The sequence below is a fragment of the Benincasa hispida genome, chromosome 11 (genome assembly GCF_027475165.1).
Source record: "Benincasa hispida cultivar pf3 chromosome 11, pf3_genome.v1.1, whole genome shotgun sequence".
Classification (NCBI taxonomy): domain Eukaryota; kingdom Viridiplantae; phylum Streptophyta; class Magnoliopsida; order Cucurbitales; family Cucurbitaceae; genus Benincasa; species Benincasa hispida.
The window spans coordinates 84,319,704-84,344,632 of record NC_143488.1 but is presented as its reverse complement, the minus strand read 5'-3'; the positions used below and the strand labels follow the sequence as shown (position 1 = coordinate 84,344,632).

General features: G+C 34.4%; 1 protein-coding gene and 1 long non-coding RNA gene across 2 annotated transcripts; one reads left to right on the top strand and one right to left on the bottom strand.

Moving 5' to 3' along the window:
- The first annotated feature begins 10,065 nt into the window (after positions 1–10,065).
- On the top strand, positions 10,066–13,489 carry LOC150032974 (uncharacterized). The gene is made up of 3 exons (XR_016524674.1): positions 10,066–10,271; positions 11,573–11,886; positions 13,089–13,489. It is a non-coding gene; the product is annotated as an uncharacterized LOC150032974 (long non-coding RNA).
- Positions 13,490–17,507: 4,018 nt separating this feature from the next.
- On the bottom strand, positions 17,508–21,774 carry LOC120092046 (putative disease resistance protein RXW24L). The gene has a single exon (XM_090306584.1). The coding sequence runs from the start codon at positions 21,240–21,242 to the stop codon at positions 17,679–17,681; it is 3,564 nt and encodes a 1,187-aa protein (XP_090162710.1). The 5' UTR covers positions 21,243–21,774; the 3' UTR covers positions 17,508–17,678.
- Between the last annotated feature and the right edge of the window lie 3,155 nt (positions 21,775–24,929).

Genomic DNA, 24,929 nt, shown 5'->3' with positions numbered 1-24,929 from the left:
ATCTAAAACACTAACTGACAACTTTGATGAGTTCAAGAAGATAGTTACTGAATTTAAAACACTAGGAGAAATACTTGGTGATGAAAATGAGGCCTATGTGCTCCTAAACTCTTTGCTTGAACAGTATAAAGAAATTAAGAATTCACTAAAGTATGGAAGGGATAGTATAAGCACAGACACTATAATCTCAACCCTTAGAACTAGAGATGTTGAGCTACAGGTTGATAAAAAGGATAAACCTAGTGGTGAAGGTCTGTTTGTAAAAGGAAACTTCAAACAAAACTACTCTAAAGATAGGAAACCTTATAACCCAGAAGAAAATAAATCAAAACAGAAAATAAAATGTAAGTACTGTAAGAAGAAAGGACATCTAATAAAAGACTGTTTTATTTTAAAGAGAAAGAACCAAGAGAAAGAGAAGGATTCAAAAGGCAAACAGCCTGAGGCATATGTTGTAGAGGGCTCATTCATCTACTCAGATGCCTTAGCCTCAACTTTAGACAAATCTAGTCATGTAAACCCTCTAGGTAAACATGATTGGGTTTTAGACTTCAAATACACCTACCATATGACCTCAATGAAACCTTGGTTTAACACCTTTAAGGAAATAGAAGGAGAAATGGTTTATATGGAAAACAACCAAGCCTGTAAAATTGAAGGCGTTGGCTCTGTTTCCATGCAACTCAAAGATGGAACCATCAAAATTCTCAGAAATGTGAGATATGTTCCTCTACTTAAGAGAAATCTAATCTCCTTAGGCATGTTAGATGCTATAGGGTGTGAATACAGGGTTTAAAAAAGAACTCTTAAAGTGCTAAAGGACTCTAAAGTAATATTAGTTAGGGAAAAGGTAAATAACTTATTTGTGGTCAAAGGAGTAGAGAAGATGATAGGAGCTTATTTAGCCACCACAAATGAGATTACAGAGGCCGATTTATAGCACAAAAGGTTATCTCACATAAGTGCTAAAGACCTAGAAGTCCTATTTAATCAAGGAATTCTCCCTAAAAGTCTCTCAAAAGATCTAACCTTTTGTGAACATTGTGTTTTAGGGAAAGCCACAAAGCAAAGTTTCACTAAAGCATAACATACCACAAAAGCTATCCTAAATTACATACACTCTAACCTATGGGGTCCAGCTCCTACACCTAGCCTAAGTGGCTCAAAGTATTTACTTTCTTTTATTGATGATTTCTCTAGAAAAAGTTGGGTCTACTTCCTTAAAACTAAAGACCAAGTGTTTGATAGGTTTAAGGAATGAAAACTCATGATAGAGAAACAAACTTTTAAAGAAATTAAATACCTAAGAACTGATAATTGACTGAAATTTTGTAGTGAAGTGTTCAACAAATTTTGTAAAGAAACAGAAATTACTAGGCATAGGACAGTTAGATTCACTCCTCAACAAAATGGAGTTGCTAAAAGACTAAATAGAACAGTCAAGGAAAGAGTTAGATGTCTCTTATCAGATGCAATTCTAAGTGAAAAATTACTGGGCGGAGGCTGCAAGTTACACTGTGTACACCTTAAATAGGTGTCCACATTCCTCCCTAAATTTTTTGAATCCTGAAGAAAAATGGACCACACATCCACCTAACCTAGATAACCTAAGGGTATTTGGATGTGTTGGTTATATTCATCAAAATCAGGAGAAATTAAAATCTAGGGCAGTAAAGTGTATGTTTGTAGGGTTTTCTGAGGGAGTAAAAGGATTTAAAATGTGGAACCTTATTGAAAAAAGGTTTATTATAAGTAGAGATGCCACTTTCAGAGAAAAAGAAATGTTTATGCAAAAGGAAAGGCCATCTTATGAAGTTCCTAACAGCCCTAATACCACTAGGATTGAGGTGGAGTCACCTAAAGTTTCTTCCACTAAACAAAACCCTCCTATAGATTTAGAAGAAGAAAAGGATGCCTCAAATGAGACCACAAGGAATACTGAAGTTGTACCTGACCTAAGTCAGTATTCTTTAGCTAGGGATAGACAGAGAAGAGTGATAGTTCCTCCAGCTAGGTATACTGAAAATAACTATATGAACCTAGTTCTAAATGCCACAATAGCTCATAATGACCAAGAACCAACCACTTTTGAAGAGGCAGTGAACTGCCCTAATGCTAGGTCTTAGATTCAAGCTATGTGTGAAGAGATGGAGTCACTCACTGTCAATAATACCTGGACCCTAGCTCATCTTCCTAAAAGTTGTAAACCTATAGCTTCTAAATGGATATATAAACTAAAGGAAGGTTCTACAAAAGATGAAAAGCCTAGGTACAAGGCAAGGTTAGTGGCTAAAGGATTTACTCAGAGAGAAGGAATAGACCATACTGAAATATTTTCACTAGTAGTGGAACAAACCTCTATTAGGCTTCTTTTATCTCTAGTTGCTCAGTATAACTTATAACTAGATCAACTAGATGTTAAAACTGCCTTCCTACATGAAAACTTAAATGGGGTTATCTATATGGTTCAACCTAAAGGGTTTGAGGAAAAAGGTAAGGAAGACCTATATTGTCTCCTAAACAAATCAATATATGGTCTAAAACAATCCCCTAGATGCTGGTACAGAAGGTTTAATGACTACATAAAGAGCATATGTTTTCAAAGGAGTTCCTATGATATTTGTTCTTATATCAACTCTACTACCTATTACTTTATGTAGATGATATGTTACTAGCACGAAAGTCTAAGGAGGATTTAACTCATGTAAAAAATCTCCTAAAGAGAGAATTTGACATGAAAGACTTGGGTCAGTCTAGAAAGATCCTTGGGATTGAAATTCAAAGGGACAGAACATCCTCAACCCTAACTATAAGTCAACTAAGCTACTGTGAAAAGGTAATAAACATATTCAATATGAAAAATGCAAAACCAGTCACCATTCCTATTGGTACATACTTTAAACTTTCCTCTGAGAACTCACCAAAAGAGACAGACATAGAACATTTGACTCAAATGCAATCAATTCCTTACAATCAAGCAGTAGGGAGTCAAATGTACTTAATGATATTTACCAGACTAGACTTATCATACATCACTAGTTTAGTCAGTAGATACATGTCTATACCTGGAAAAAGACATTGGGAAGCAACAAAATGGTCTTATTTGGTCTAAACAGTCAAAATTAACATATCAAAGTACTAATGAATCAAATTTAGTACTATATGGATATGTTGATTCAGATTTTGCAGGTGACCAAGACAAAAGGAGATCTCTAATAGGTTATCTATTCTTACCACTGAGAAAGGAGAAGTCGAGTTGCTAAAAGTTCATACCACTGAGAACGCAGCCGACATGCTTACCAAACCTGTGAGTAAACTCAAGCTTGCTAGCTGTCTTGGTCAGATCGTGTTTCTGCTTCCATAAAAAGGGTAAAGACATGTTAAATCCAAAAGGAGAAGAAGTTGCATGTTGAACTTAAGATGGACATTTGAAGAATATAAGCTCATACATCAACATACAAGAAGCTGTTTCATATTTTTTTAATCTTTACAGTTAGTTATTGTAATTACTTGTATCAGAAATAAATATAAATACTCATCATTTACAAATTTTAAATACAACAACAATATATAGTTTCAAGAAAACTTGAAAGATCTGTAAAGAAAAAAAGGGTCTGTGACTAGCTTCTTAATAAAACTCTCTCCTTCCTGTGGACGTAGGCTTTAATAGCCGAATCACATACATCGCTGAGCAAATTCTCTTCTTCTCTTCTCATCGTCTATAAGATAGGTCAAGATAACTCATTGTTTACTATTTTCTTCATATCGTCTAGACGATCGAACGATTGTCTTCCTTTTTCTTCCAGTAATCATTTGCACGATTACATGATCATTTACCCTTTCCTTCTGCCATCGTCTACCCGATTGCAAGACTCCTCCATCGTATGCTCATAAGCAATCACACATATCAAACAAGAAAGCATTAGGGTTAGAAGAAAGTAAAGAACACAGAAAGGCAGAGAACGAGAGAATCTGAAAGCTAGAAAGAGAAAGGAAATTTTGTTTGCATTAATCACCCATCAGAAAATCAAAATACTTTTCATTTTTCCATTAGACAAAGATCAGTAGGATCGATCACGTGTAAGGCATTAGCTGGAAAATCATGGGCTATTCTCAACCAAGTTTTCTACCAACCAAAGAAATTTGGGGCAAAGAACAGGGCCTTTCGAATTGGATCAGCAATAAGGGCCTCATATTATTTTCATCATTTGGGCAAATTTTTTTTTCTTTTGCAGAAGCAGGCCCAATAAAGTCAAGTGAGATCTACAAGAAATTTTGTTTTTCCTGATATTGAAGTCTAATTTATTATTGTGTTTTTTAGAATTTGAGAAGTCCATGAGTATACCTACTTATCCACTTCATAAGACCTACTACAAGAAAATTGAGCTATTTCGACAATCAGAGGCTATAAATAACCTTTGAGAAAGATATATATTTATTGAAGGTATTGGAAAAACCTTTGAAAAATATGTACTTTCTATTGAAGGTTAACAAAAAACTTTGAAAAAGATATATATTTATTGGAGGTTTTGAAAAAACCTTTGAGAAATATGTAGTTTTTATCGAAGGATAATAAAAACCTTTGAGAAAGACATACAGTTATCGGAGGCTTTGATAAGTTCTTTGAAAAATATGCACATTTCATTGAAGATTAATAAAAACCTTTGAGAAAGATATACATTTATTGAAGGTATTGGAAAAACCTTTGAGAAATATATGCTTTTTATCGAAGGTTAATAAAAACCTTTGAAAAAGATATATATTTATTGGAGGTTTTAAAAAAACCTTTGAGAAATATGTAGTTTTTATTGAAGGGTAATAAAAACCTTTGAAAAAGACATACATTTATCGAAGGCTTTGATAAGTCCTTTGAAAAATATGCACCTTTTATTGAAGGTTAATAAAAATCTTTGAGAAAGATATACATTTATTGAAGGTATTGGAAAAACCTTTGAGAAATATATATTTTTTATTGAAGGTTAATAAAAAACCTTTGAAAAGATATATATTTATTGGATGTTTTGAAAAAACTTTTGAGAAATATGTAGTTTTTATCGAAGGGTAATAAAAACCTTTGTGAAAGACATACATTTATCGGAGGCTTTGATAAGTCATTTGAAAAATATGCACCTTCTATTGAAGGTTAATAAAACCGTGAAGATGCGTTAGACAATCGTGAAGATGCGCGCAACGTTAAACGATGAGGAGTGACGCGTTAGACGATCGGGCTATATGATAGGCAAAGTACTACACGATTAATGAAAGTGCTAGACAATAAGCGTAGAAGCTGGACGATAGCGCTAGACGATAGCCGTGCTGCGCTAAATGATGAGCAGATGCACTACACGATAGGTGGAATACTAAGCGATGGGCGTTGGGCGACGACGTTAAGCGATAGATGGATGTGTCAGACAATTGTGGAGATGCGCGTGACGTTAAACGATGAGGAGTGACGTGCTAGACGATCGAGCTATACAATAGGAAAAGTACTGCACGATCAGTGAAAGCGCTAGACGATAAGTGTAGAAGATGGACGATAGCGTTAGATGATAGCCGTGCTACGTTAAACGATGAGCAAACGCGCGCTACATGATAGGTGGAATACTAAGCGATGGACGTTGGGCGATAGACACAGATGCTGGGTGATGTAAGCGATAGGCGGATGCGTTAGACGATCGTGAAGATGTGCATGACATTAAATGATGAGGAGTGACGTGCTAGATGATCGGGCTATACGATAGGCAAAGTATTGCACGATCAGTGAAAGCGCTAGACGATAAGTGTAGAAGCTGGATGATAGCGCTAGACGATAGCCGTGCTGCGCTAAACGATGAACAAACACGTTACACGATAGGTGGAATACTAATCGATGGCCGTTGGGCGATAGACACAGGTGCTGGGTAATGACGTTAAGCGATAGGCTGATGCGTTAGATGATAAGATGTCAAAACTAAATGATGGAGGTAAACGATGGGCGCGGAAGCTAAACGATAGGCTATGTGCAAGTGATATTTATTTATTTTATTTTGAAATGATAACCAAAATTCTTGCCTTGCCCTACCCTAGATCTCTAATTGCAATTTCTCGCTTTCTTTCATTTCTTTCTTAATTGATGAACCTTCGATTCCTCTTCTCAGCTTCGACATGGCGCTGAATTTTGAATTCTTCGCCCTCGATTCCCTCGATTCCATGTTCAACTTCTTCTAATCATCTTCCATTTCTAGTTTCTCTTTCTTCCTTTTCCTTCCCGGATGAAACCTCGCGTTGGCAATAAGTTTTGCCTTGGCCGGAAGATCGGTAGAGGCCCCTTCGGGGAGATCTATCTTGGTTCGTCTGGTTTTTCTCCATTCCAACTTCTCATTATGCTGCTCTATCACAACAACTAGATTTTAATGCTTCAATTCCATCTGCAGGTACTAATATACAGACGAATGAAGAGGTTACAATTATACTCGTAAGTGTTCCGATCTTAATTCAACACTACGATTCTAGCTCTGCCTACTCTCTCTCTCTTCCTTCGCTTAGATGTGCTTATTTTCCCTTCCTTTTCCCCTTCGGGGTCGATGTTTGTGGTTCTGAACTCTATGTATGCCTGTATTTATCACGAACTGTTCCCATAAGTTTCTTGAACTATTATTGTTTTCCCTTTATGATGGGTGCAGGTACAGTTGTTTAAGAATCGTGTTAACATTGCGAGTGGTACACCGAGCAGGTTAGCTTTCAGTATTGGGTTTATGATCGTGGTTAAAGAGTTCTAGTTCTAGGATTTTGTTTTGGATAATGGAGTGGTGTTGAGTATCGTTGGAGTAAAATAAATACTGAAAATCTACAACCTTCTTCCTGGATCTATCACATTTTGCATTGATATTCAAAGTTCATTTATTTTCTTTCCACTCATTGTAAAGTTTGTCAACTGTTTGACTGATCCTTTGTCACATTCTCTAATTTATCAATTAGGATTAAAAAATTATTTTGGAACATATTTCCATTACTGTCGATCACTTCGTTTTTATGATAAGCCAGATTATGCTTATCTGAAAAGAATATTTCGTGATCTCTTTATTTGTGAAGGTATGAGTTTTTCTTTCATAGTTCATACTTGCAGCTTTTTTTCTTATTGCCAATTGTCTATTATTGAAATCCTGTCTATTTTGCTGTTCTTGGTTTTCTTGCTACAGGTTTCCAGTTTGATTATGTCTTTGACTTGACCATTTTAAAGAATCAACAGTCACAGTTGGCTACTTCTCCAACCCGTGCCCTAGTTAGTTATATGTGACTTGCTTTTGTTGTGCAACTATGCCTTTTCTTTTAACCGCACTAAGTGTACTTTTTTTTTTCTATAGGGTGCTGGTGCTGGAACCAGTTCTGGAATTCCTCCTGGTATAGAAAATGTTGATAGACAGATAGGTTCTCTTTTGGTTTTACTTTAAAATTTTTCTGGTTTAGTTGAGTGGAACGTTGATCCTCTCTGGTTATGCTACTTGGAGGGATAGTGAATGCAAAGAATTTTAAAACAAATAGATTTTGTGTGTGTTTTTAGTTGGGTTTTTGGATGCATAGTTTTGTTCATTGTGTTAGTAATGTTTCAATGAGCTGAATACTGTAGTCTTCGTTTTCTTTATGAGCCAGTTTATGTTCTTAGTAAAACATAAATCTAATTTTCTTTACTTTTCTCTTGTGCAGGAAAATGTCAAGACGAAGCATCCTCAGTTGCTTTACAAGTCTAAGTTATACAGAATTCTTCAGCGAGGAAGTAATGAGATATTCTTCTCCCTTTTTTTTGGATGGAAGTAAAATCTGAATGAATGCTTTCTCCTGTGACCATTTCTTTTCACAATCTTCCCCATTTAAGGTAAAAATACTTCTTGAATCTCAAACAAAGACATGTGTTTTTTTTTTTTGTAAACATTTGAATTTATATGTGTTAGTTTTGAATTATAATATGTGAATTTGTATTTGTAGTCGGAACTTAAATCATATGCTTCTCAAATGATTGATGGTACACTTGACATGAACGAGAATGAGATTTTCGTACGAGTATTTGGACTGAAGAAACACGGACGTGTTCGTGGTTATGGAGTAGGTGTTACTCCTTTTGAGTTGTTTGAATCATCGTCTACTATACGCAATCTTGAATGTCGTCTTAATGAGTTCGAACAACGACTTCAAGAATCTGAACGACAAAGAAAAGAATCTGAACAATAAAGAGAGGTTGAGGTAGAAATACTTAGGCGTCAAATAAGTGAATTAGAAAATCGTTTTGAGGATAGATTTCAAAAAATGATGGTAGAGATACGTAAAAAAATTGTTTCTAGTTGATCAATTGTAGTTTGATGTTAGAGAATTTGATAGCCTTTTGGTGTACTTTTATGACATATAAGTTTACTTCCATCCATGTCATTGTCTATTTTTTCTATTCTATTCTTATACTTTGTAATTCAGGGTACTACATGTAGATGAATTAGTAAAAACAACCTTCCGAGATTTGTCAATAAATGTGTTAAAAAAGGTTTTGTAAAAGAATTTTCGAAGAATATACAATTGTTGATAAATAAGTTTTTATGAAGGTTTTAAAAAATTTGAAAATAACATGATAAGCCTTTAAAAATAATGAAAACCTTCAAAAAAGACTACTTGATAATAGATAATTATTGATAAATAATTTGACAATTACCGAAGATATATAATCTTTGAAAAATAATAATTTTCGAAAGTTAATCAACTTTTGAAAAATAATATTTTTCAAGGTTATTAAACCTTTGAAAAAGTTTTTTTCGACGAGATCTATTTTGACACTTTTCAAAGGTTGAAATAACTTTTAAAAAAATGTATCGAAGGTCTATTAAATGTTTTTTTTGGAAGATTTTGACCTTCGAAAAAGGTCAATTTTCTTGTAGTGACCCACCAACTTCTCTTCCTCAAACCCAAGTCCCCCCCTTTTGTTGCTAAACTGTGAGTTTTTGTTTATTTAACAGTTCAAATCGAGTATGAAGCTTAACATTTAAACATTCATCTGCTATTTATCTTTTGTTTGGATGAGTTATTTTGTTATTGTGTTATGTTATCATGATTATTGTTATTATTGATTTTCTAGAAGATTAGAAGGGGATGTTGGGAGATGTTTTTAAGGTGAATTTTGCATAGAAAATGTTTGAATACCATAGAAAAAATTCTTTTAGCTGAATCTCCCAACTTCATCTCAAATTTTTTTAGTTGAATATCAAAAGTTTCTTTTGGCAAGGTGATGTATATGGAAAACCCACTTATTTTTGTTAGTATTCTCAGTAAGGACAATTATCTAGGTTGGGTTGGATGTAAAAAGTCTTTCAATCCATCCCAATTGTTCGGGTTGTAAATTTTTTCAACTCAAATAATCCTTATTACAAAATGAATCCAACCCAACTCAACCATGAAATATTTGAGTTGAGTTGGTTTGGATTAATCGAGACATTTATTTAAAATTTTGTTTTAAAAAGAAGCAAAATGTAAATATGTAAAAATATAATTGAATTATTTTCATATATTAAATTATGATTAACAACTCGATTTCAATTTATATAGTAAAAAATTTCTTTCTAAAGTACAAAGAAACTATTTTAAGAGTTGTTGACCAATAAATTATTAAAAAAATATTAGAATTAAATAAAATTAAAATAAATATATGTATAAATAATTGTGTTATAAGTAATAAAAAATATAATTTAAATTTAATAATAAATTTGCGTTGGTTCGAGTTGGTTTGGATGATATTAGATGAACCCATGAACCAACCCAACCCATAAAATTTTCATTTATTTGAACCCAATCTAATCCAAATGAGTTGATAACCTAATCTAAACTGTACGGATTGGGTTGGGTTGATCGATTTTTTCGGATCATCGGATTTTTTGAACATCCTACACACCACTTTTGTAGGTAAGGCTTATGAAAGAAACATCCCTCAATTGTGGCGTTCATGAATTTGCATCACCAATGAGGATAAGCATTTGAAAAGATTTGTGGCTATTGAAAGCAAAATATTATATGGGTGTGTATATAGTGTTAATGTAACAATGCTCAAAGTTTGAGGTATTTCAATTTACTACTCAAGTAATTCTTTAAAGATCATGTATTGCAATTTATTACACAAGTAATTCTTTAAGGTAAGGATTTTCTAGATTTTTTATTTTTACAAAATCGTACTCCACCTTTGTTTTGTTTTTTTTTTTTCCCACTTGATATGTAGGATGCGTATTTGAAACTTGTGGTGGAAGAAGATTATGAAGGGAGAGGTGCAACTCATTAATTTTTATTATGTGTTTAATCTATGCATTTTCACCTTTTTCTTTACTTCACAATTTTGGTGCAAATGTTACTTGAGACTGAGATAGAAAGGAAATAATTAGTATTAACAAACTTTTGAGTTGTATTTTTGGTTGTTTTGCACTTCATCACTGTACCTACATTATTTTTTTAAGCATATTTTCAAATTTTTTGGTAATTATTAGTCGTGCTTGATTATGTTACAACTTTGATTTTATTAATATATCATATAGGTTATATTTTATAAAAATTTGTACTAACGATGTTGGATTGAGTTTTGTAGGTGCTAGCCAAAAATTTGTATTAGGATTCCAATGTGAAACCATTATGAAATAATTGACATTTTTTCTTTGATTGTGAGTAAGAGAAACAACAACCCTTACAATCTCCTATCTAACCCACCTTTACATTGTGTAGCTATTTTGTTTATTATCTGAAGAAGCCAAGGAAAACAACGTTTGAGATTGAATTTTAGTTCAATAATTCGTTCTTGGTTTAAAAAATTAACCCAACAGTAATGAGATAGGTGGTATAAAAAATTCTATCTATAAAACGTAAGAGACCTATTTAGAACAAGGAGGGGAAGAGATATTCTCAACAAATGGAATGTTTGATTCAAAAGTGTGATTCTTGCCTTGTGATTTCAAGACTAATTTGATGTGATTGAGCAGTAGTTAGTTGACACTTGATTTATTGTAACTCGTGTGATGATGTTATGGTGTGTGCTGATTTCCGACTTAACATTCAACCTAATTTTATCTGTTACAACTCAGGTGGAGATGCATGATTTTTAACTACAGGTTGTTGGAAATGTTAGTGACTGCATCGGTAGTGTTGTTTTGTGATGATAAAACAGTGTCAAAGTTGGCTTCCATGCTAAATTTTTCGGAATATGCCTAGCAACTATTTTTTAAGATATTTTAATTCATAAATTGGATTTTCTGTGTACAGTTGTGCTCTTCACTTCGAGTTTTTCACTTCAAGCTTCCATTAATGTAGATGGTTATTTCTACTTTCTAGATCTTGAACAATCTTGGGTAATATGTAAATCTGTTGATATTACTTATTTTTTCAACTCCATTTTCGGTGGGTGCTCTTAAACAACATATTCTTTGAATTGGATGTTGAACGTCACTTTCATTTGTTTAAATTTGTTGGTAAATCTAGTCCAGCTTCTTGGCCTTTGTGCTTTATTCATTAGAAATTCTTTATTGTTGTTGATCTTGGGAGGAATTCGCAACCTTTTTTGATGTTTCGGATCTGATTGTAGGTTCGAGTTCGGGTGCAGTACCGCGGCCGGGCCGAAAAGGAATGGGGCTGCAAACCTCCTGTCAAGAGGTCAAGGTTGCTTGCTAACTCTTAGCCACTTGTTAGAAGGAAGTGCAACTTGATTGTCGGGCGGAATCAACAAGAAGGTAAAAATCAGGTAGATTATTCGATTCTATTTCCTCGGATTGGCTTGTTGTGATAGGGGATGTGATTGAAATTCGTCTTTTCTTTGTTTGAATCACCGAGACGCCTGAAGGACCGGCCATATGTACCTCACCCCGGACCCTGCAACTAAGAAAGATGTTCACTACAAGGGTAAAGTCCTGCTCATTGTCATTGTTGCTTCCAAGTGCTACATTCATTTTCTTTCACATTGATGTTTGCACCCATATGATCTTTAATTTACAACAATTCTTTTGTTCTTTCATTGAGCTTTAGTAATGACATGTTTAAGAGAGATTCTAAAATACTTACAATCACTTGAGAATTGCTCTTAACATGCTTTTAATCATTCAAAGCTAATTTTGATGATATGAAAATTGTATTTAAAAATGTAAAATTAAATAGTAAACATGTTTTTTTGGATTCTGTAGTTGTGAAACTTTTGGATTTTACATCATGAGTCTGAGTGCAGTTGTGTAGCTTTTGGACTTGAACATGTTTTTTGTTTGGAGTTTTTTGGATTTTATTGAAGGGGTGGATCGGTTTGAGTTTGAGTTTTGAAGTGATGTGTAATAAACATGGAATTGAAAGGTTATTGAGTTGCAATAAAAGAAACAAGTACTCTCAAAGTTGGTTGCTGGAAAGTTTAGCCACACAGTTTCTTGCATTTTTTGATAGGTTTGATGGATTTAAATCTTTCAATTTGTACATACATATGCAGTGAAATATCATTCTGGTTTAGATAAAATTTGTGGCTTTCATTTTTGTCCACTAGAGAGAAGATTTATGCCAGTAAGTGATCTAATCATCATTATTTGTTTGGTTCACAGATTTCATTTTTGTCAATTAGATAGAAGATTTTGTATTTCCATTTCAATCTTTCTTCCTTGCGTATGGTTTTCTTTTCTGTTTTTCTTTTTTTTTTTTTTCCATCAACCATCTATTGTTGTTGTGGTTAGAGGGTTTGAAATGGGAATTGTTCATTGATTGGTAATTTGTATACTTGGAAAACAATTAGTTGTAAGAATTGTACTAATTTTGTTGGGTGCAAATTTATATTTAAAACGGCCCATTGATTATTTTTAAAACGGTCCGTTGATTAATTTTAAAACGGTCTGTTTCGATGCTAAAGGTCTATAAAAGGCAAGACCTTCAGCAGTTCGTCAGACACAAAATTCATTTTCTAAATACCCACTTCATTTTCCTCTCTTTCTCCATCTTAGCTTTCCGAGCAGTGAGTTTAAAAAGGGTGTACGTTCCGATCAGTAACGATACATTTTCGATCAGTTTTCATTTGGCTGTTTTATCTTGGGGACGACGTGGTAATTTTTGGATCTGCTTACACACTTGGACAGGGTCGCGAAACGTCTTAAAGAGAGCGAGCTCCGCGACTCAGCCTATAACGAGTTTCTGTTTTGTAGGTTTTGCAGTTCATCGTTCTGAGGGTCCTACTTTTTCCAACAAATTCTCATGATAAGATTACATGGTAAATGGTAGTTTTTTTTTTTTTTTTTTTTTTTTTTGGTTCATGTCGTTGTTTGAAAGTTTTGTTAGTGACTCTTCTTAGAAACATGTCTTTTATGTAGATACTTCTCTTTAGGTTTGGATACAAAATTTTTCCATCCACTGGTGTTATGCTATTTGTTGTAGTATATAGGCTTTATTTTTTTTGGTCTTGAAAGGTACTTAGGCACCATTAGTGTAGTTGAATGCTATGATTATATTGTCAAATAATTTGGATAGGTGAGTATTGTTCATTTTATTATATGTTATGAGCTATTGGAAGGATTTTGTCATAAGTCCTATCAAACCATCGATTGACTTTATTTATTTTTATGCAAACACATTTGATTAATGAATTTGAGGGAAAGTATACATTCCTTTGGTAGAAATCGATTAAAAGACGACTAGTCAGACTACATGACGTGAATACTATATGGTGTAACTCAAAGGAAGTAGAGAGGTTACTTTTTTTTTTTTTTTTTTTTTTTTTTTTTTTTAATTTACAGTAATGTAATTTTGGAGTGTTGTAGTAGTTAAAGAGCTACATTATAAGTGATGTATATATGTTAATACTCTTATTTTGATGTAAATGTACTTGCATTCAAAGTATATATAATTGACGTTGATTTTACAAATATTTGAGACAATTTATTTTTCAAAATGCTATACAAACTATATTTGACTTTCATAGTAGTATATATGCCAACAAAAAAAATGTTGCCAGTAAAAGTTGTTTATTATATATAACAGTAGATACAACAATGAGATCAAATATATTATATGTTTTATAGCATTTTTTCTTACTATAAAAATGGTTATTAGATGTCATTCATAGCATTTTTGTAATGTTATATAAAAAAAATTCATAATATTAAATTTATGTAATAAAAAAAGAAATTTTTATAACTTATTTTATAGCATTGAAAAAACGCTAAGACTTTTAATAACATCGACTACGACAACATGCCTAAAAACGCCATGATATGTTTTTTATAATATTTCTTCATTGCTATACTTGCTACTAAAAAGTAACCATAGCGTTTTCACTAATATCATGAAAAGTTCCATAACATTGAAATCATGCTATTGAAAATGGATTTTTAATAACATATTTTATAGCGTTGAAAGAAGGCTGACTTTCAATAACATCGTTTACAACAACATTTCGAAAAACGCTATAAAAATTCTATGATAGCGTTTTTACAAAACTATCATATTTGATAATTGTTGTAGTGTTTCAATTTCGTATTGACATATCCAAAAATTTTAAAAGTAATTGTTTTATTGGACAAAAAAAGTTAATTTTATAACTAATTGAGTCTTGAAATTTAATTTAGTATATAATATACGTTGATTTTGCTTTTTCCTTTTTTTTTTTTTTTCTTTTTGTTTCTTAAGAAGATACAATATGACCCATTAGACACAAAGTTAAATTCTATATGTGACGATATAACAATTAAATTTTAATATTTCCGAATATACATGTAAGAGATATATTGGATATAAACTTCAAACCATAAGAATCTATCAAACACACAATAAAAATTGGAAAATTATTTTAAATGAAAAAACTACTAAAAATATTTACAAATAATGCAAATATCACAGTCTATCCGTGATAGACAACGATAGAGTAATCTATGTCTATTTGTGTCATGATAGACATAGATAGTAGTCTATCGCTGTCTGTCGCAGATAGACAGTAAAATTTTGGTATACTTATAAATATTTTGGTTAATTTTTCTATATTTAAAAAAAATTAAAAAAATTAGGGACCTATTATACACATTTTAAAGTTTAAGGACTATATATTGAAACAAATTTAGAAGCGCATGGACTAAACTTCTAAGCTTATATGAAATTGTGCCCTCTACCATGAAGTTTTGGATCCACTACTGGTCACACACACTCTGATGTTTAAAGTCAGAGAATGAAATAATGTGAAAACATGCTCATCGATGTGGTGTTTATCACACGTACTTTGATGTTTAAGTTAGAGAGTGAAATAATATGAAAGCTAGAGAATTTGAGAGTAGAATTTAAGTTAGCTCATATAGAGCAAGGACGAGAATATCGTTATTGATGTAAATATTGGTAACTCAGATCTACGGATATATCGATGGATATTTTGAGAAAAATCGCGAATATCATGAAAATTTAAAAAATATTGTGAATTTTTTAGTGAGATCTATAACAAACTTATTTAAGTAGTAAACTATGACTTTAAGCATACAAATCAATAGTTAGAAACTAAATATTTATTATTTACTCAATATTTTGTTCAAGAGTTCAAAATCAAGTTAATTAGTGGCCTAGTTTACAATGAAGCATGATTGATTTAGTTCAAGAGTAAAATTGGTTTAGTTTACAATCAGTGTGTATTTTGAATATATTATAGGGTAATTGCAATTGGTAGCATTTTTAGGAATAATAACCAAGTGTATAACATCATTTTAAAAAAATTGCAAATATAGACAAATCTATCAGCGATAGTCTTCTACCGTTGATAGATTCTCAAGTCTATCAGCGATAGACTTCTATCGTTGATAGACTCTTCCAAGTGATATGGTCTATTACTGATAGACTTCTACCAATAATATGGTCAATCACTGATATACTATTTAAATTTGGCCATATTTGTAATTTTTTTATATTATGTTATATCTGCTAATACTTTGAGTCTAATGTCTATATTTGCAACTGTTCCAATTCAAACAATTCACAGTAATTGGAGTAAAAAGAGATATTTGGAGCAAGACATCTTCAGAGGACAGTATCGAAATGCCATTCAGAACGTTGAGACACCACAATTAATTTTATGCAGCCAAGCCACAAAGGCCAAGGCCATATCATCTAGATGTTGTCTATAATGTGTATACGCTACAAAAGAACAAGCTCCATTAAAGAAAACACATGCACGTTCAATTTGGTGGAATTACATTCTTAGCATTGAGATATTGACCTTAGCGTCTCAACACTACTTTAAAAGGGGTGGGTTTTCTTACTTAAGCCTATTTTTCAGCCTAATTTTGGGAGGCCATTTAGAGGAAAAAGTTCTTCAATTTCTGGTCAGGTTAGAAGGATAGTGAGACATTCTATTCAAGGCTCGAGACCGCTGTGAAATGAGATGGGAACAAGGATTGACATACATTTGTTATTTAGATTTATGTAGTGGTTGATTGTATTTTATTCTTTGTTTGCTTCAAGACTTATTTTTATATTAAAATTAAACAAAGTTTTATATATCCTGTGCTTAACTTAACGGTGGTATGATTATAGTTCACTTTGGACATAATCATCATAGTTTCGCTTTTGGTTTCACTCAAAAAGCCTCATACGATTGGAAATAAGTTTTTCCCCTTATAAATCTATGATCATTCCCTTATTTAATCAATGTGGAATTTTGATCGCATTCTCAACCTAATGCATGGACCTAGACTAAGATGCATGACTACTTATAAAATTTTACATGTGAATGAGGATTTCCAGTAGAAACCGTTAAGAAGATTTTGCAGTTGTGTTTGTTTCTATTAGGCTTCTGTATTGTAAGGTAAGGGAGAATTTAAACTCAAGGGTGTGGGCTTGATAAATGTGTCCATGCCCATGAACGTAGTCCTATTGAAAAAGCCTTTTCTCTATGTCGTTGTTGGTCAAATGTTACCCGAATGATGAAAAGAGAAACTATTGAAATCCCTTTACAAAGTGTCTCTTTACATATTAGTTACGTTTACGATTCATAATAAAAAATGATGAAATCATAATGAGATTCTATTGATGGATCAATCGCAATGAACATACATCACAAACGTAATTTGATTATTTTTTATCACGTTTATTTGAAATTACGAATCCGTCACCTTTATTGTTACTATTACAATTATCGTTTGGCCCAAACGATAATGGTAAATGTAAACGGTAAATGTGACGGATTCGTAATTCTCATATTGTTACAGTAATAATATTGATAATGGTCACGATAACGCTAAATATAGTGGGTCCCATGTAATTTCAAACACAATTGGATAGAGTACCTTTCGTTCCTCAATCAGATCACATGTTTTGATTATAGATTTGAAAGCGGACCCCACAGTTCATTACGATTATAGAACATAGGTAAATAACAACGTAATCAACTAGGGCTCACAGGTAAACAACAATGTAATCAACGCGGGGTAAACGTGATTTTATTTCTAATCAATAAAGGAATATGTTATCAATACATACCATTAGGTGTCGTCAAAGTGAATATAGCTCAATAGTAATTTAACATATACTACCTCTTTTAAGGTCAGAGGTTCAAATCCTGATATCATGTATTAAGAAAATACCACAACGATGTCATTAAAATACATAAATTTAGCAATTAAAATGAGTTTTTGAGTAAAGAAAGCAATAGCCAAATAAATGTCATATACACAAATTACATGGGAATAAGATCATCCTCAGAAACCCTCATATGTAATGATCATACCTTGGTCAGCTCCAGCATGGTCATCATCACCCAAACAGACCTTATCATGGCCATTTTCATTTGCTCCACCAAGTTTTGCTCCAATTTTTCCAACTTCAACATGCTTTTTGTTAGCTTCTCCAACATATTCTGCTCCAATTTGCCCAATACCAACTTGATTATCATCAGCAGCTCCATCCTTTTTTGCTTCTATAGTTTGTTTAGCCCCAACATGACTCTCATCAGTGATTCCATCTACTTTTAATCCCATAGTTTGTCCAACACCAACATAACTATTTTTGTCATTAGCATCATCCTGTTTTGTTCCAACAGTTTGTTCATCATGATCTGGTTTTAAAGGTTGTCCAGTCCCAACATGACTTTCGTTGTCAGCTTGATGATGATTATCGTTCGTAGCTCGGTCATGTTTTCCTCGTCCAGTTTGTCTGGCCCCAGCATGACTTTCCTTGGCAGCTCTTAGTCCATGAATGTCAATATTATTATGTTTTGCTCCTCCAATTTGTACAAAATCAACATGACTCTCACCAGTAGCTCCATCTTTTTTTGCTTTTGTAGTTTGTTTAGCCCCAACATGACTCTCATCAGTGATTCCATCAAGTTTTAATCCCATAGTTTGTCCAACACCAACATCACTTTTATTGTCATTGGCATCATCCTGTTTTGCATCAACAATTTGTTCATCATGTTCTGCTTTTGAAGGTTGTCCAGTCCCAACATTACTTTCATTGTCAGCTTCAAGATGATTATCGTTCGTAGCTCGGTCAAGTTCTCCTCGTCCAATTTCTTTGGCCCCAGTAAGAACATCCAAGGGAGCTCTGTTATCTTGTCGGACTCCAATTGATCCATGAATGTTAATATTATCATGTTTTGATTCACTCTCATGGTCATCTTTATGCACTCCATGCTCAGCTTCTTCAATTTTTCCAGCTCCACCTGCTGCCTCATGTTTCTCAGTTGATGCTACTCGTGGCTTAATCTTTTTGGAGTCCACATAAATGGTAGGGATGTGAGAGATACGCAGATCTACATGATTGCTTTCCTCCATGCTTTGTGTGCTCAAAGACCCACAAAATGTGATCCTCAACTCCTCCAATCGATCACAATAAGAACCAAAATTTGTATGCATACTAGGCTCCAACCTAGGGCAGTTGGAGATTCCAAGAATTCGAAGTTTCCAATAATTGCCATACCAGATAGGTAATTCTCTTAGCATGGGAAACTCTCCAATTTCAAGCACTTCTAAATTTTCATCTAAATGGTGCATCCACTTCGGTAATGTCCCCACTGCTGTAAGTCCTCTGAGTATCAGTTTCCTAGGACAAAGCGATTCTAATGAGAATGTCAATCTCAGCCGTTCACACCCCCATATTGCCATATTACATAAAGAACTCAAGCTTTCCAAGCCTTTTGGCAGTGTTAGCAGTGATTTGCAATCGTAAATGATCAGTGTTTGAAGGGCGTTGAGTTTGTAGATGTCTTCAAACAAGTGAGTTAAGTTTTCGCTCCCTCCGATGGCGAGAAAACGAAGCGATGTTAAGCTTCCTATGCCGTCTTTTCCCAAGTTGGCTTGCTTTGTTTGTATCCATAAGAATCTTAGGCTGATCATGTTCTTTATGTTTTTGGGAAGCTCTTTAAGCTCTGAGCAGAATGCAAGAATCAAGGTCTGCAGGCTTTGTAGCTTGCAGATTGATTCTGGTAACCTCTTGAGTCGTTGATTCCCTCGTAAATCTAAATACCTTAAATGTCTCAGCATGTTAATGGAGGTTGGAATTTCTTCCAGAGAAGTGTTGCACAAGTACAAAAACCTTAGCTGCCTGAACTTGGTGATGCATTTGAAAAGAGGGACTCCATTGATCTCTGGCTCCACACCTCCGACTGGAATGGAAAGATAGCGAATATCATAGCTTGGTGACGGCCGCAAATCCTTGTTGTTGCAACCAACAAATGAAAGCTGATGCAAATTTTCGAGGTTCTTTTGTTCCTTGGCCTGTTCGACTGCAAGATCATGGACAAGGTTATGAATTTTGAACCAATATCCAAGAGTGTGCTCCTCAACATCTTCAAGTAAACCACGAAGCCACAGTTCGTTGAAGTATTGCTCCCCAACAGCCTCAGGATCCTTGCTATCTGAATGAAGGATTCCTTGCGCCATCCATAACTGAATTAGCTCAAATGAGTAGAAGACATTATCTTTTGGCAACAATGAAAAGCAAAGAAAACATGGTTTCAGATAAGATGGCATTAGATCATAACTCAGTCTCAGTGCACGTAAAACACAACTGCCCTCGTTCACCTCTTCTGATTTCCATTTCTCACTCGAGTTCTTGACATTCAGCCACTCAACACCATCACCCGCTTTCGAAGAAAGCAGTCCCGCCAAACATTTGATTGCCAAAGGAGCTCCTCCACATTTTGGCACAAGTTCTTTGTATTCCTCCACCTTTTCAGTAAGCTTTTTGCTTTCACATGTATGTTTAAATAAATCCATGGATTTCTCCTCGTCGAGTTTTTCAATCTTGTATGTTGTAGCATCATTTAGAGTTTTCTGGCTACGAGTGGTTATCATGATCTTGCTGCCAGGAGCGCCCATCTTCACGATTTTTTCCAGTTCTAATACTCTTTCAGCATCCAAAACCCCAAAATCATCCAAAACAAGCAAGAATCTTTTGTCAACAAATTTCCGTTGGAGCCGGATTAGTAAATGAGGGTCGGTTAAGGCATCAGTAACATTTTCTCCAGTTGCAGAACTGAGGACCTCCCTTCTGATTCTCTCAACATCAAAATCTTCAGAAACACATACCCATATTCTCTTGTCAAAATGATCAAACACTTGGTGTGCATTGTAGACTAACTTGGCCAGAGCCGTCTTTCCCATCCCTCCTTCTCCATGGATTGAAAGAATATGCGGACATTTTCTTTTATCATCTTCATCCTTCACAAGTTCATCAATGATACTCTGTTTTGCTTTACCTCTACCAATAATGGAGTCCACATTATCAGAGAGAATCGCCTCTTTTCTCAAGCGCAGAAGCCTAGCGAAAGCTTGCGAACCAGTAATAGAGGTCCGCAGAGTCATTTCACCCTTCAAACGTTTGATATATTCATTTTCATCTTTAACCAGAGAGAATTTAGACATGGCTTCCTCAATCATATCTAACTTCTTTGTCATTTGGTTGATGTCATCGGCGGTTTTAGTTGGAGAAACGAAGACATTGGACGAGAAACAAGAAGAGAACTGGCATCCCTTAACGCCGTTCTTTCGGTTCTGCACTCTCCACTTCAAATATTCGCATTCCAATTCCTCAATTAGACTGTCGGCCATTGAAAACGTATCTTTGAGTTGTTTAAGCAGATCATTGAGTTCATCATGGATATCCTGCTTCTCCTCCGCGTCTCTGATTCCGGCCTTGAGATCCGACACTGTCATTTCGAGGTTTCTTAGTTCGCTTCGGATATCACGAAACTCTAGTCGGCCGGCGGCTTCAGTTATCCTTCCGAGCAGATTTCCGGCCACACTATCGAGAAGTCCGGCCATTGTCAGAGTTCAATTTGTCAGATTGATTCTCGTGATCAGTTTTTTCGTCTTCAAAATGCATCGTTATCTAATCTCCCTAAATTCCTTGCATATGGAATCAAGTAAGAAACTGCTACTTTGCTCAATTTCTCGGCTACTGTGTTCGTTTTCTTGGTAATCAAGCAAACAGCAATTTAAAAAAAGTTCCATACCTTTTCTCTTTTGCTTTACAGAAGGAAACCAACTGAAACTGGTTTTGTGTTTGTTCTTGATGAACAGAATGTTCTTTGCCTCCATAATGAAATGAATGTTATTTATCTTCCAATCCATGAATGCATCTTTGAGCCCACCATTTTGTCTTGCTTTTGAGTTAAATTCGGGAATGATAAATCAGAGCAAAAAGTAGAATCAAAGAGATACATCGCTTATCCGCCATGATTCATTCAACTTCTGATTCTTCTCGTTGCTGCAAAGCCTCTCACACAAAATTTTTGGGAACTTGTCTAAAATAGTCGTTTCTAGTTTTCACCTTGCAAAAATAGCATGCTTTTTGGAGATTTCAGGCCTTCTTGGGTGAGATTGACTCTAAGATTGAATTTGAAACGTTAAGAATTCAAATTATCCAGCTTGTTGAAAGGACAAAAATACCCCTCCTTGAAAAAACCCTTCATATAAACGAAAATCATTCCAGCTCCTCACTTTACCGGAGATTTCCCTGCATTTGCTTTGAAATTTTCCTTGTCTCCACGGTTATTTGCATCCTTAAGATTTGTTATTGTAGAGGTAGTCCGCTATCTCCTTCGTTTAGTCTATGGTTTTATCTTAAGGTAGAATTTGGTTAGGGTTTTAGAGTTTATCCGAGATATATGAGAAATCTGAGTTGTATTTTTCTTTCGTTCAATATTTGGACCTTTTTTTTGTGTATCTTGTCTATAGTGGATGCTTTTCTAGATACTTCATCCTATCTTGAGTGAATGGATGAAGTGGACCCAAGATCTATTGAATGTGTTCCAAGATTGGATGGACTATTGAGTTTTGGGCATTTTGTATATGATCTTGGGGTAAATGTGGCCCGAGATTGTCCCTGAAATCTTATAAATATGGGACCAAAACCTTAATCTCGTGGCACGTTGGTGTAAATGGTTTGAGTTCTTCATAATTAGTACAGATCTCGGGCGAGTTTTACCCTAAGATTTAAGGCAGATTTCAAATATAATACTTCTGTTTTCTTGTTTTTTTCCTAATTAATTGTTTAGTTCAATTTCTGGTTTATGGTCTATGTGATAAATGACATTGGTACCTAAGATTCTTTCTTCTTACTACTTTTTGACAAATTTAACTTGTTCTCAACTGGCGAAAATAGTCTCGAATATTAAGATCAAACTAATACCTAGGCAGTTGTACATATTTAGGTAGACTGTGTTATAAGATATATTTCAATTAATATGTACAGTTGTCCTTTATTGTAATTTTATATATCCTAGATTAGGATTTCTCATTCTCTTATATATATGTACCTTTTATCTAATTAAATGATAAGAAATTCATTCTCCAAAAGTATAGAGTACATGGTATCAGAGCCATTCTTTGTTTAGGGTTTAGAATATTTTTTGATGGCTTTGTGAGTTAGGGTTTGAATTTGGGTCATCACTTTGAGTGGTTGTTTGATGACACCGCCAACCTTAGGAGGAGCACCACCGCCGTCCGCCTCGATCTGCCATCATCGTTCATCGAAAACAGCTGCACGTGAGTCACACACACCGCCATTTTAGAGTTGCTCCGTCGCTACACGCCAGTACATGAGAGCGTGTGAGAATGCCTTCTTCGCTTCCGTCGGTTGGGTTCGTCTCGGGTTAGCTTTTTCAGTCCATCTGTGCCTGTAGTTCTACCAACATTTACTTAAGTGTGAGGTTGTTTGGAAAATACCCTTTTGTTCCTAGGGTTTGTGACCGTTTTGCTCTCATTTGAGGCTATTTTGCTCTTTGTTTTACCTTGCTTTTGATTCTGATTTGTTTAATTTTTCCTGTGGGATCGTGTGTTGGTTCTTCATGGATTAGATGAAGCATATGGTTGTATCCAATGCAATTCCCTTAGCATCAAAGATAACATAACATAAGTTAAATGGAGCTAATTACTATGATTGGTGTTGTACTATTCAGTTTTATTTACTTAGTACTGATATGGATAATCATGTGGCTGAGACTTCACCACAAGATGATAAGAAAAAGGCTTGGCTTCATGTTGACACTCGACTTTATCTTCAGATTAAGAATTCCATTGAGAGTAAGGTTGTTAGTTTGGTAGATCATTGTAATTCTGTTAAGGAACTCTTAGAGTTCTTAGAATTTTGTACTCGGGAAAAGAACATGTCCATCAAATGTTTGAAATTTTTATGCAATTCTTTCGAGTCGAACAAAAAGCAGAATTTGTTACAAGCTACTTTATGAGGCTTAAAAAGATAGTTGTCGAACTTGGCTTCTTGTTACCTTTTAGCCCAGATGTCAAAGTTCAACAAGCCCAACGAGAAAAGATGGTCGTTATGATATTTCTAAATGAACTTTTACCTGAATTTGGAATGGCTAAAACACATATTTTTTCTGATTATGAGATTTCGTTGTTAGAGGAGGCTTTCAATTGTGTTCTTCGTATTGAGAGCTCTCAATCTGGTTCGTTTGTTTTTCATCCTAGTAGTGCTCTTATAAGCAAGAATAATAGTTCTCTGGTTACTCCAGGGATGAAAAAAAAATTTCAGAAGCCTAGTTATGATAATCGAAAACCAGATTCTCAAGTGATTGTTTGTCACTATTATCGTAAGTCAGGACATCTGAAACGCGATTGTCGAAAATTGTTATACAAGGTTCAACGATCTCAACTTGCTTAGATAACTTCCACCAGTGATATGGCCGAAAAGTCTATTACCATCTTCGCTGATGATTTTGCTAAATTTCAAGTATTTTAGGAATCCTTGCAGGTATCTTCTTCATCGAACCCTACTACCACTATTGCTGAGACAAGTAATTCAAAATACCTTCTTACATCATCTACCAAGTGGGTCATAGACTCAGGTGCCACTGCACATATGACAGGTAATTCTAACTTATTTTCTACACCTTTGTCCCTTGCCCCATCTCCATTTGTCACTTTGGCAGATGGATCCACATTCTTTGTTTTTGGATCCGATACCATTCCTATCATGCCATCTCTTTCTTTGTCTTCTGTATTACATTTGCCTCAGTTGTCTTTTAATTTAATATCTATTAGCCAGTTTACTCACGACCTTAATTGTCGTGTCTTGTTTTTTCCTATTTATTGTTTGTTTTAGGATCGTATGAAGAAGAAGATTATTGGTAGAGGACATGAGTTGAGGGGGCCTTTACATTTTTTACTGTGTTTACATTTTTGACCACCTGATACCAAAAGTTGTAGCATGCTCTAGCGTTACATCCCTGTTTGCAGTTCACTGTCATCTGGGTCATCCTTCTATGTCCATGTTGAAGAAAATTTATCCTGAATTTCGTTCTTTATCGTCTTTGAATTGTGTTTCATGTCTGTTTGCTAAATTTCATCGTATTAGTTCTAGTCCTAGAGTTCATAAATAAGCCAATGCTCCGTTTGAGTCAGTTCATTATTATATTTGGGGTCCTTGTCCAGTCGTATCGCAAACAGTTTTTCGTTACTTCGTTACCTTTGTTGACAATTATTCCCGTG

What these genes read in the sequence shown, in the direction of transcription:
- LOC120092046 (XM_090306584.1), bottom strand. Translation starts at nt 21,242, where the DNA reads ATGGCCGGACTTCTCGATAGTGTGGCCGGAAATCTGCTCGGAAGGATA.